Source organism: Diabrotica undecimpunctata, chromosome 7 (assembly GCF_040954645.1).
Source record: "Diabrotica undecimpunctata isolate CICGRU chromosome 7, icDiaUnde3, whole genome shotgun sequence".
NCBI classification, from domain to species: Eukaryota; Metazoa; Arthropoda; class Insecta; order Coleoptera; family Chrysomelidae; genus Diabrotica; species Diabrotica undecimpunctata.
This window is the reverse complement of record NC_092809.1, coordinates 152,642,234-152,655,714: the sequence shown is the minus strand read 5'-3', so window position 1 is coordinate 152,655,714 and position 13,481 is coordinate 152,642,234. Positions and strand designations below refer to the sequence as shown.

General features: G+C 35.4%; 1 protein-coding gene across 4 annotated transcripts in view; it reads left to right on the top strand.

Annotated features, from left to right (window-relative positions):
- LOC140446047 (zinc finger protein rotund-like) overlaps positions 1 to 13,481 on the top strand; it is an 814,816-nt gene that overhangs the window by 355,199 nt on the left and 446,136 nt on the right. For all 4 annotated transcript variants that reach the window (XM_072538556.1, XM_072538557.1, XM_072538559.1 and 1 more), the window contains exon 3: positions 2,321 to 2,482. In XM_072538556.1, the coding sequence (XP_072394657.1) occupies positions 2,321 to 2,482 (162 nt within the window). The remainder of the gene's footprint in view (positions 1 to 2,320; positions 2,483 to 13,481) is intronic.

The window sequence follows — 13,481 nt, the reverse complement described above, 5'->3', positions numbered from 1 at the left end:
TCCCTGTACGTAAAATAAAATCTTTACTGTCTTTTCCTTTTTATTTCGATATACTCTGTACGAGTACTAGAAACCAATTCGCTAAGAATTTTGCTTAGTTGAGTAGATATGTTGTGGAATGCAATTTTTAGATTCCCCATGTCTCTCTTAACATCTTTATCAACGTTTGTTTTGCCTGGCAATTTTTAGAAGGCACAGATTAAAGCGGAATTCTTGAATTTGGTTTCGAAAATTAGTCTACGATTTTATTATCAGATGTCGCTACATTGCGTCTATACGAAGCCATGTTAGAGTTGCTTCCTAAGACAGAAAAGATTTATTTCACGTTCAGAGCGTTTGCGAAAGACGTTCTGATAAGGCCTATTGGGCCGAAATACGTATAAACGGATGCGCAAGCTCCCTATACGTAAAATAAAATCTTAACTGTCTTTTCTTTTTTTTCTCCTCCTTATTAAGTTATTATATGTTCTGTCATGATCATGTTTCTAAGCCATATGTTGCTATTGGTTGTATGATGGTTTCATATTCTTTGAACCTTATGTCTCTATGAATGTCTTTGGATCCATACATCTGCGACAGGGAGAAGTGTGTTTTGTTAGCAAACGTTATCTTTTTCCATTAGGTGTTAGTTGATATTGCTGAATAGCGTGTATCAGTTAGGTAAAAGTGATGTAGGCCCGTAATTTTGATAGCATATTATCTAGTTTTTGAATAATAGTGTTATTCCAATACACTTAAAACGAAAAACCTATGACACTTGTATACTACCAGTTGCAACTTATGTATTGGAATCAATGGCAATAACAAGAAAAATGGCAGAACAATTAAGAGTAACTCAACGGGCCATGTTAAATATAAGCCTCAGAGACAAAATTCCTAACACCGAAATATGTCGAAGAACTAAAGTAACCGACATCATGGAATAAATAGCGACATTGGGATGGCAATGGGTAGAACATAATTATAGCAAGACAAGACACCAACAGATGGTCTCATAAAGTGACATTCTGGAGACCTCGAGAAACAAAAAGAAGCGTGGGAAGACCCAAAAAGAGATGGATAGACGATATAACAGCTGTAGCTGGAAAGCAGTGGATGAGAATTGCAAAAGATAGAAAAGCGTGGAAGCAATTGGAGAAGGCCTATGTCCAACAATGGATAAATGAAGGCTGAAGAAGAAGAAAAAGTGTAAATTTAGAGACAATTAAACATATTTCACAGTACAGCTACTTGGGAACTATAATTAATAAGTCGTGGAATAATACTCGAGATTAAATGTCGCATTGGAAATTCAAAAAGTAAATTCTTGACTATGAGCTCTGTGTTCAAGAGCCATGACCTCACCCTAAAAACAAAAATAAGGCTCCTTAAATGTTTTGTGTACTCAGTGCTTTTGTACGGAGTAAAAACGTGGACATTTAAGGCGGAAACTCTATCAAAACTGCAGGCTTTTGAGCTATGGTTATACAGAAGGTATGGACAGACAAGGTCACCAATGAAGAAGTACTGCGAAGGATGAACACAACCGCGGATTTGGTCAACATCGTGAAGGGCCGTAAGCTGCAGTACTTGGTACATATAATGAGAAATCAAGGCAAATTTGAGCTACTCCAATGTATTTTGCAAGGTAAAATTGAAGAAAAAGGGGACCTAGGACGAAGAAGAATATCCTGGCTTGCTAACCTGAGAGCATGGTATAGAAAGACTTCAACACAGCTATTCCATATCGCGACCAACAAAGTCATCATAGCCAGAATGATCGCCAACGTTAGACAGGCACCCTAAGATGAAGACATGAATTAAAGAGAATCGTTGACCAAAGAAGTCACATGAAACGGAAGTGTCGCTCACAGAATTAACGACCATGACTATGCATGAAGCCCCGGTTCCAGATCTTACGGCTATCGAAATGGATATTGTAGTGGAATTATTTATATGCTGGAAAGTTAGCCACGACAGTGGCATTTCATTTTACATAGAATTTAGTGCATAAGCGTAATCATGTTAGCTCGTATAGTACTATTTTTATAAGAAATAAATAAAAAAAATCAGAAATATACATTAATAAGAACTGTAATGCTCTTATTTCTTTTGGTTGTCATTATTTAGCCAAAACTGAAAGTAACTAAAAAATTGCAAATAATAGAGTTAAATAGCCTGATTTAACCATTTTGTGTATTTAAAAATCACGAGCGATAAAGAACTATAATTTAATGTGATTAATTTTAACAGAATTTTAAAATATTTCGCTTGATAGATATGGAAGAGATATAAAGAGTCTGTCGTGACAAATATATTACTTATCTTAATTTTATTTCAGAAAGCATTCGGTTGGGATGGCAGCCAGACTGGTGGGAATCCTTCGGGGCCGCAATCAGGTGGTGTTGGAGGACAGGGTGCTCAAGGACTGGTCCATTGGATGAGTGTTATGGCGGAACATATGGATCCCTCGATGTCTCATTATATGCCCTGGAATCAAGAGGTGAGTATCGTTAAAAATAAGTGCATGATTTTATAATATTAGTTGAAACCGGCAAAATAGTTGATGTTCAAAAATTCTTAATTAAATTCTTGCATGCATTCATTCTAGGTCACCTATTTTTATATTTAAATAAGAACTATCAATGTGCCATTTAAGCTGTATCCCTAATTTTCTAAGTAAATCAATAACTGTATGTAGACCAAAATACATGTAATTTAATAATGATTTTCCCATTATACTTGTGATTACCTCCGATGTTTAAATAAAAGATAATCTTTTGTATAAAAAAATATCGAACAGCATATATTATATAAAATTTCCGGACCGAATAGGAAAGGCAAAATCTAAATTGCAAAAGAGAAACGTAATCAGTTATTTTTTCAAAAATTCATCTTTATAGGAACAAAATAATTGCATCATACTTATTATCTTACTTGCTTATTTTTTAGTTGTTACTTACATTATAATATAGTGGACGTCTAAAATCTACCATACCATAACTATTTTTGGAACCATAAAAGATACATTTTTAAATTTTAAGATAACTAAACTGAGGAAAGTGATAGAACATACAAAACCTTGCAGTTTTAACAGTATTGTGAAGGACAATAAATTAATTACTGATCCCAAGGATCTACTTCAACATTGGAGGAACTACACACAGCAACTATACTCAGACAACATAATAGAAGAAACTCTGAAAGTGAATATAAAAGTGGACCCTCCCTCAAAATATTGAAGTCAGAAGTTGTAAGGGCAATCAAACAGAGCAAATGGGGAAAAGCACCAGGCCCAGACAACATATACATAGAGAATCTAACAATGTTGAGTGAAGACAATATAGACGCCTTGGTAGATCTTTTTAATGACATTTATGGGTCCGGTCAAATACTACAGGATTGGCTTCAATCAACCTTTATACCAATCCCAAAAAAGTAGTTGCGACCAATTCGGAATGATCAGCTTATTGAGCCAGGTCCTAAAACTCTTCTTAAAGATAATTCACACAAGAATTAACAACAGATGTGAAAGAGACATTAGCCCCACACAGTTCGGTTTCAGACAAGGATTTGGCACAGTTTAGCTTAACTGTCCTACTTCAGAAATGCAAAAATCAGCAAAAAGATGTCTTCCTATGCTTTATAGATTATCAGAAAGCGTTCGATTGTGTTAATCATTCAGAATTAGTAAGATTGCTCCAGGAACGTTGGATAGATGAGAATGACCTTAAAATCATAAAGAACCTCTATATGAATCAAGTGGCATCTGTGAGAGTAGGACTGAAATCTACATCATATTTCTCAATCAAAAAAGGTGTACGACAGTGTTGTGTTCTGTCACCCCTCCTTTTTAATCTTTACTCTGAAACGATTTTCGATATAGCCTTAAGTGACACTGAAGAAGGAATCAAAATCAACGGACAGACTATTGGTAATCTTCTCTATGCTGATGATACAGTCATAATAGCTGATAGCCAAGAAGTGGGCACTGAAGGACAACGACTGGGCTTGAAGATTAATGTAGACAAGAAGAAGGTAATGGTGGTTAGCAGAACACGAAATATGCAATTAAATATAAGAGTAAACAATAAGAACATCCAAAAGGTCCCCAAGGTCAGATATCTCGGTAGTTGGATAGCTGAAGATCTAGATCCAGACAGGATTGAGTAAGCCAGAACAGCATTTACTGATATGAGAACCTTGCTAAGCAACAGCAGCCTTAACTTAACACCTCGATATCTCTTTGTAAAATGTTACATTTACTCCATACTGCTATATGGTGTAGAAACCTGGACCATAGAGGCCAATGTGATGAACCGATTAGAGGCCTTTGAAATGTGGGTATTTATAAGACTACTTAAAATTCCCTGAAAAGATCACACAAAAAATATCGAAGTAATAAATCGAATGGGCATAGAACGATAATTGCTGCCAATAATAAAAAGAAGAAAAACTGCTTATCTGGGTCATATATTTCGAAATTCCAATTGCCAGTTCTTAAAGCTTATTATGGAAGGGAAGATAGAAGGAAAACGGGGCATCGAAAGAAAGAAATACTCATGGCTTAAAAACATAAGGAATTGGACAAATCTCGATGCCCATGCACTCTTTAGAGCCACACAAGACCGAGAGGAGTATGCCAGAATTGTGGCCAACATCCACTAATTGGATAGGGCATCATAAGAAGAAGAAACTGAGGGAGCTGCTCATAGTTTATATTATTATTTAGTAACTCATCATTATCAGTAGCTGTTTTGCGTTCACGGCTGAGCATAGGCCTCCCGTAAATAATTCCATTCCTCCAATCTTGAGCACCCTGAATAATAGCGAATGGCTATTCAATATGACAACATCGCGAATAGTCGCAATTGTTGATATACCACCTTTGAAATCACCCTGGTATTTTCTTACTATCCGTTTTGTATATGGTGGCATACGGTGACATAGTATTGTGGAAAATATTTGATACGCTGCATTTTGAAGCGTAATTCCTCTGTGGTTAGATCATTCAAAGGTATTTCCTTTTTGTATGTGGTCCATCATTGGGGAGGGATTATAATAAATCTATTATAAACTGCTGTAATGCCATTATGATATAGTGGCCACCTTCTTTATATAGTTCAGCTGGAAGATTATATATTCCGGGTGATTTGTTTCTGGCTAGTTTTTTAACTGCATCTTTACCTTCAAAATTCGTTGGTGGTTCCTCTTCCCTCTCGTCTGTTGTACTTCCTTCTTCCAGGTTTTCTTCTTCTTCCTCCATATTAAGTGCCTGGTTAGGTATTCCTCCTATCTACTCAATACATCTTTCCTTGTTGTTAATAGGTCGCCATTTTGACTTATGCATTGTCTTGTGGTTGCCTTGAATTATTTTCTGTTAATGTTGTCTTTCATATAGAATGCTCTAAATTCTTTCTCTCTGTTGAGGTTTTCTATATATTTAAGTTTCTTATTTAAGTGGTTTCGTTTTTTTTGTGTATCCTCTTTTCTTCTCTTCTCATTGTCTGGTAATTATCTACAGTTGTTCTAGTTTGTCGGCTAAGCATCTTCCTGTCGGTTTAATTTTTTTCTTTTGTAGCATTCTTGCATTCATCGTCAAACAACTGATTTTTACGGGCATAAATTTCTGTTCTTATTTTATCTTTCGATGCTGCTTCTATGTCTTCCTTTATTCTGATCCAGAAGAAATCTATATCTGTCTGGCCTTCTTCATTTACATTTTGATTCCTTAGTCTGTTGGTAATGTTTTCCGAGCACCGTTCTGCAATTATCGCATCTCTCAGCTGTTGCACATTCCATTTTTTTCTATCCATTTTGGTATGCGTACAGTAAACAGAAATATACATATGATACTGTTTCGTAAGTACTTCCAATTTTAAATAGGTAAAAGAAATAAAATTTGACTTACTCACAATCAATTTAATTTTACTACGAAAACGACCGGTTTCGCTTTCTAAACTTTTCAAAGCATCTTCAGGTCAAACGGTACAAAGTAAATTAAATGCTGAAATTATAAAAAGCCCATATTAGGGCGCTGTCTTATAAAGAAATAGATCAAAAAAATTATTATGCCAATATTACATATCTGTGTTTATTAATATGCATAAAATTGATTTTGCAGACAAAGTGAAAACCCACAAATTGGTAAGAGATAATCTAGTGAATTTTAATAAATTAGAAATAAACAAAATACTACTTACATGCCTGTACAAGAATTTTTAGATAATGATTCGTGATACATAGTTCAAACTATCCTGTATTGCTGATAATGGGTGATCTTCGGTGAAAGTTGTAACTCTCTGACAATTAACGAGGAAGTTTCTTGAGGGGAGAGATGTTAACAAATGAAATAGGAGTAAGGTATATCTGATTGTTTGTTAAATGAAATTTTTATATTATTTAAATTATTAAAGTTATTTATATTTATTCAGGAGATTATTTTAGTAATGTGTGTTAATTTATTGAAATTTTTTACAGTAAGAGGACAGTTATATGACAATGAATGAAATTAGTTGTACTATTTTGTGGGTGTGCAATTTCTTTGACTTTTTTTATAAAAAGATCTTTTTTTTATCTATATCTTTATAAGACATCACCCTAATATGGGCTTTTTATAATTTCAGCATTTAATTTACTTTGTACCGTTTGACCTGAAGATGCTCTCCAAAGTTTAGAAAGCGAAACCGGTCGTTTTGGTGATAAAATTAAATTGATTGTAAGTCTAATTTTATTTCTTTTACCTATTTGAAATGAACTCACACAAGCAACAAATTCATGACTTCCAATTTTATTTTAAATGTTCGTAGTATATCTTCATCTGTTTGTCATGTTTTATGTGTTTCAAAAAATTATTTTCCTGCGTATATTAAGTTCTTTTTGTTATGTCAAATGTGTTCTTTGTCTTTTTTTCTGGTTACAATTAGTTCTTTATCCCAGCATTACAATTAAACTCTAATGTAAAATTATTCACTCCCTCGTAGCATACCTTTTACACTGGTATGATTATTTTTATTTATTAATAAATATATTAACGATCCACGAAGTTCACAAAATTTTCAGATTAATAAAAAGTAAATACATAATAAATTTGCCAAAGGCTTGTCTGTATAAATACATATTACGTAAATTAAATGATTTAATTCCACATTTTGAAAACCACTGAATTAGGGGACAATAACAACGAAAACGTTGCACATCCATATTGGCTGTGGATATATTTAATAAAAAATAAATGTACGTATGTACAAAATTAATATTCATATTTGTTTGCAGCCTGTTGTACATAATGAAGTTTTCACTTAATTAGTTTTTCTAAATATTGGTATATTTAAAATGTTTTCACTAATTAAATTTATTTTAATTAGGGTTTTGAATTGTTTATTTCATTTTGTGAACTATTATTTCAGGACGAAAATAAATGATGCGGCAATTTATTTGTACATACACATATTTCAAAATGCAAATTAACCAGACAATAAATGAATTACTTAATAAGGTACTGAAAAAAGCTATGTTTTAAATTTATAGCGATTCGCCATCAAAAAATATCTCACCAATTATATACCGTTCTGATATTTTAGGGTACTGGAAACCTATTTGGCGACTTTTTTGTTATATTATATTGATATAAATCTATATTATATACAATCGGTAATCAAAGTTTTTTGGAGCTCTTTAGCTCCCCTATCCACAGGTCAACCTACCTACTTGCCAACTGACAGGCGAAAATACTAAATATCGTTGACTTCTGTGTCATAAAAGGTATCGCTTCAAATTACTTAAATATACAACAATCATTTGATTTATCTTCTAATAACTCTCCGTTCTTTAAAAGTATGAACACAAAGGTATGCCGCATTAACAGGTCACCAACATTAACCAACAGAATAAAAAAATGACAGCACATACCTAATAAACTTGCCACTTAAATCTACACAGAATGTTTACGATGTAATACTCTTCTTCTTCAAGTGCCATCTCCGCGGCGGAGGTCGGCAATTATCATAGCTATTCGGACTTTTGAGACGGATGCTCTGAAAAGTTCATTTGATGTACATCCGTACCACTCTCTCAGGTTGCGCAGCCATGACATTCTACACCTCCCTATGCTTCTCTTTTCTTGGATCTTTCCCTGCATAATCAGTTGGAGCAAGGTGTATTTCTCTCCACGTGTAATATGTCCGAGATATTCTAATTTTCCTGTTTTTATTGAATTTAAAATTTCCATTTCTTTGTTTGTTCATCCTTCCCAGAACCTCTTTGTTTGTGACGTGTTCTGTCCATGATATTTTCAGAATTCTTCTGTACACTCACAGCTCAAATGATTTCAGTTTTTTCATTGATGTCGCATTCAAGGTCCAAGATTCCATTCCATAAAATAAAGTCGAAAAAACATAGCACCTTGCCAACCTAACTCTTAGTTCCAGTTTTAAATCCCTGGTACATAGAACTCTTCTCATTTTGTTGAAATTTGCTCTAGCCTTTTCTGTTCTTATTTTTATCTCCTGATTGTAATCATTTGTGAAGTTAATCATTGTTCCCAGGTATTCATATGTGTCCACTTGTTCGACGTTGGTTTCGTTTATTAGAAGATTCTCGTTATTTCTTTGAGTTTTCGATATTCTCATAAATTTCGTCTTCTTGACATTCATTGTTAGACCATACTCTTTTCCATACTCTGCTATTCTGGTCATCAGTCTCTGAAGATCTTCAATGTTTTCGGCTAAGATCACAGTGTCTTCCGCATATCTAATGTTGTTAATGGGAACTCCATTTACCTTTATTCCAGCTGTTTCACCCTCAAGAGCTTTTTTCAGGACCTCTTCGGAGTAGGCATTGAAAAGAATTGGCGACAATACGCATCCCTGTCTTACTCCACATCTAATTTCAATTTCTTCTGTTTCGCTGTTTATAGTATAAATTTGATATGATCCTGAGGTCGTTGTAGTCAATCTTCTTTGATTTCAGGACATTCATTAAATGTTTATGTCGTACTTTATCGAATGCTTTATTATAGTCAATAAAACATGCGTATATATCTTGATTGACGTCCAGGCATCTTTGTATTAGTATATTAAGTGAAAAAAGAGCTTAACGTGTTCCTAGGCCTTTGCGAAAACCAAATTGTGTATTATTAACGTCTATGTCCAGTTTGTGATATATTCGGTTATGGATGACTTTAAGTAGTAACTTTAGCGTATGAAACATTAAGCTAATGGTGCGGTAATCGCTGCATTCTCTTGCGTTTTTTTTTTTAGGGAGACAAATAAAAATAAATGTTAACCACTCTTTGGGTAATACGCCTGAACTATAAATTTGGTTCAAGAGTGTCACTAAAACATCAATGTGCTTCTCATCTAGAATTTTTAGGATTTCTATAGGAAGCATATCAGGTCCAGGGCTTTTCCCGCTCTTCATTGTTTATAATGCGTGCAATATTTCTTCTTTTGTAATATATGGACCTATTTCTTCTGACGTAAGTTCTATGTGCTCCAGATCTCCTCTTTCATCATCGAACAATTCATCGATATATTCTGTCCATCTTTGTATTTTCTCGTCCGTATGTGTTATAGCAGTACCGTGTCTATCCAGAATTGCACAAGTGGGATTTTGTTTTCTTAGTCCTGCCAGTTCTTTGACTTTCTTGTGTAGGTTAAACAGATCATATTTATTTTGAAGGTCTTCGATCTCTTTGCATTGCTCTTCAAAGTATTTTTCTTTTGCCTGCTGTATCGTCTTTCTAATCTCGTGGTTTATCTCTCTGTATTTATTGTTATCCTAGTTTTTAAATTGTCTCCGTTGTTCCATCATATTGAGTATCTCGTCATTCATCCATTCCTCTTTTCTCCTTGAGGAAGTCTTTAGTATTTCTTTACAGGGTTCCAGTAGACAATCTTTTAGTCGATTCCAGTACTCGTCAATATCATTGGTGTTTGTGTTCAATTTGTTGCAGTTCACATGCAGTTCATGTTGGAGGCATTCTTTTACTTTAGGTTCTTTAAGTTTTCTTGTGTCTATTGTAGGGATTCTTTGATGTCTTTTAATATTTTTAAGGGTGAGTGTAATTTTGGCTATAAGTGGATTGTGATCTGAGGCCACGTCTGATCCAGGATATGCTTCCACGGCTTTAACAGCATTACGGTATCTTTCATTGATCATAATGTAGTCTATCTGGTTCCTGACTACTTTTTCCGATGTATCTGCGGGCGATCGCCATGTATACAGTCGTCTGTTTGGTAACATAAAAAATGTGTTTGTAATAATAAAGTTCTGCTCTTGACAGAATTGTAACAGACGGTCTCCTCTCTCGTTTCGATTTCCCAGACCATAGTTTCCTATACACTTTCCGCTTTGTCCCTTTCCAATCTTTGCATTGAGATCACCTAGGACTATCGTGATTTCTCTTGTTTTCGTTATTCTAAGTGCCTCTTCGATATCTCGATAAAATAATTCTACTTCTTCTTCGTCGGCATTCGCCGTAGGAGCATAAACTTGTATCAAATTCAGTTTGGCATGAGATGTCACTAACTTCAGTACCATTACTCTTTCTGAGATAGGGAAATAGCATTCCACCGCTCTATTAGATTTTTTATTAACTATTACTGCCACGCCGTGTCTGTGTTGGTTATTCTCGCTACCGGAATGATATATTGTGGCTTCGTCTGTTGGAAAACAACCTGAGTTGGGCCACCTAGCTTCACTGATACCCAGTACATCGATATTCAACCTGTTCATTTCTTGAATAACATTGTGCATTTTACCAGGCTGAAACATGCTCTGAACATTCCATGTTCCTATTCTAGTGTTGGACAGTCTTATTTTTTCATCTGCGTTCTTTTGACAAGGAATTCGCTGATTAAAGACCTGAGAGTCCTTGTCTTCTTCTCCCCTGCCGGATCTTGGCTTCCGAGGGCCATGATCAGTAACGCCGTTATTAGTTTCTAAAACCATGGTGATTTTACTAGGGATATCCATGGTGATCTTTAATGTAGTGGTTTCCCCTTGCCTTCTACATCCTTATGCTGTTGACCAGTATATTGGTTCCTCCATCTTCGAGATCGATTTCTCAACCCCAGGACAAAAGGGTGCCCTACCACCTACCAATTCTTCCGCCCAGAACCGTTGATTAGTAAGTGTGAGATTGCTTATACCGGCAATCGGTCGGTGAAATTTTTACCATATCTGGCTACCCTCACTTAGTTTAGCCTGCAGACCAATGCAGTTGTCCGGGGTGTGGCACTTGGAGCCATAAGTGAGAGTTAGGTGTCTTATGAGGACCAGTTACCAAGAACCATCTCCCATCTATGATGCTCGATGTGGTCGTTCCGATAAAAGGTGCTACCTCTATAACACAACCCTACACCCCTATGACATGATGTAATATGATGTAATACTAGACAGGCTCAATATAAACAGAACTACACGACAACATAAAAAAGCAGTAACTAAATACAAAGATGCTGATAATAAACGTCTTTTGGTAAACCTTTCTGTAAGTGACAATAAAGACTACTCAGTATGGAAACTGAGATCCCAGCAAAAAACGAAGACTTTTGTAAGAAAAGATAATGGTAGTGGTACTCGTAATGATGAAAGCAAGCACTTTTGCGGAACATTTTATGTCTGTATTCCAACCGCATTAGAAAGAAGCTCATGCAGATGGCAAAAAAACCATTTTAGACATACTGGACGCCCCAAATCATAGAAATCATTTCAAAATTAAACAAAAAAAGGACCCTGTTATGATCTTATCACGGGTCTTATACTAAAAAATTTAGCAGAAAAAGCAAACAGGCTAATACTGTGTATTTTCAACGCTATTGGTTAACAAAAATTGGTTACTTTTATGTCATGCGGAAAGTAGCTTGAATAATTATGGTGTCAAAATCTGGCAAAGGCCGAAATGAGGTCTCATTATACCATCCGATAAGTCTCCTACCAACTCTCGCAAAGGTTTTTGAAAAGATCTTTATGATTATAATCAAAACTATTATCTTGGAAAATAACAAAACAGGCTTTAGATAAAAACATGGTACCATCTAGCCGATATATAGAGTAGTCAGAACAGCTAGAGATAGCCTTGAAAACAAGTCCTACAATACAGTTGCCTTCCTAGACCTATCGCAGGCCTTTGACAAGGTCTTTCATGATGGTCTAACTTATAATGTCAAGTCACAGCTACCTCATCCCCAAAAAATCCTTCGATCATATGATGAAAATGTTACTGATGTGAGGGAAAAAGTGCGGGATGAGACGTCCCGCGTGCGTCCCTATTCGTAGCGAAAAAATAGTAGTTATTTAAACGCCTATTCATGGTTAATATATTAAAAGCAAATATAGCTTTTGTTATATCAAGCTTTTAATAGACATGCACGTGAATCATCTTTAGGCATATTTTAATGTGTGAGTCGTCAAACTAATGGTGCCATGATCGCTGCTTTCTTTAAACTGTAAACGCCGATAAAGAAACTGTCAGAAAAATTTTACATGACGAATTGAACATGAAGAAAGTCTGTGCGAAGTTGGTCCCAAAAAATTTGACCCCTTACCAAAAGCTCGTCCGTCAACAGATCTGCTCAGATTTTCTTGAGAGGTTACATGAAGAGTAACAATTAATAGGAACTAAATGGTAACTGAATTAATGGAAATCATCATCACTTGCAATGAAACCTGAATATTCAAATACGATGTTGAAACTAAGCGACAATCCATGCACTGCAAAACTCCTGCGCCAAGAATGAAAAAAGCAAGGATGTCGAAATCAAAATTTAAAGCCATGCTAATCGTTTTTTTTTTCGACATTAACGGCATCGTTATAACTGAATGGGTTCCAGAGGGTCAAACTGTAAACCAAACTTACTATTTGAAAGTTTTGACAACGCTGCGAGAGCGAGTTCGTAAGAAACGGCCGGAGTTGTGGAAAAACAAGCCGTGGATCTTGCACCAGGACAACGCACATAACGCCTTGTCTGTGAAACGTTATTTAGCCGCTAGAGGCATTCCAGTGCTCGAACACCCGCTGTACTCGCCTGATTTAGCACCCTGTGACTTTTTCCTGTTTCCGAAGATCAAGTCTGCCTTAAAAGGAATCCGGTTCGAGTCGATGGAAGAGGTGAAGCGAAAAACGGCGGAGCTCCTAGAAGCTCTAACAAAAGAAGACTTCCAGCATTGCTTTGACCAATGGAAAAAACGAATGGAACGGTGTGTGGCGAGGAAAGGGGAATATACTGAAGGAGAGCATTCGGTTGCAGAATAATTTTTAAAATAAAACTCTTTTTCATAAGCAGTCTCGTTATTTAATAGCCAAACCTCGTATTATTGGTCTTTCGAATTCATGGAACTGGATGTTAGCTCTTTACAATATGTATTTATTTAACCTTTAGTAACCTGTGCAATTTGTGAATATATTTTTAAAAACTATTTCAGGAAATTATTATGCTGGTTATATGTAACTACAAAAATAGGATGTTGCAAAATTGGACCGACAATATTTGTTAGAT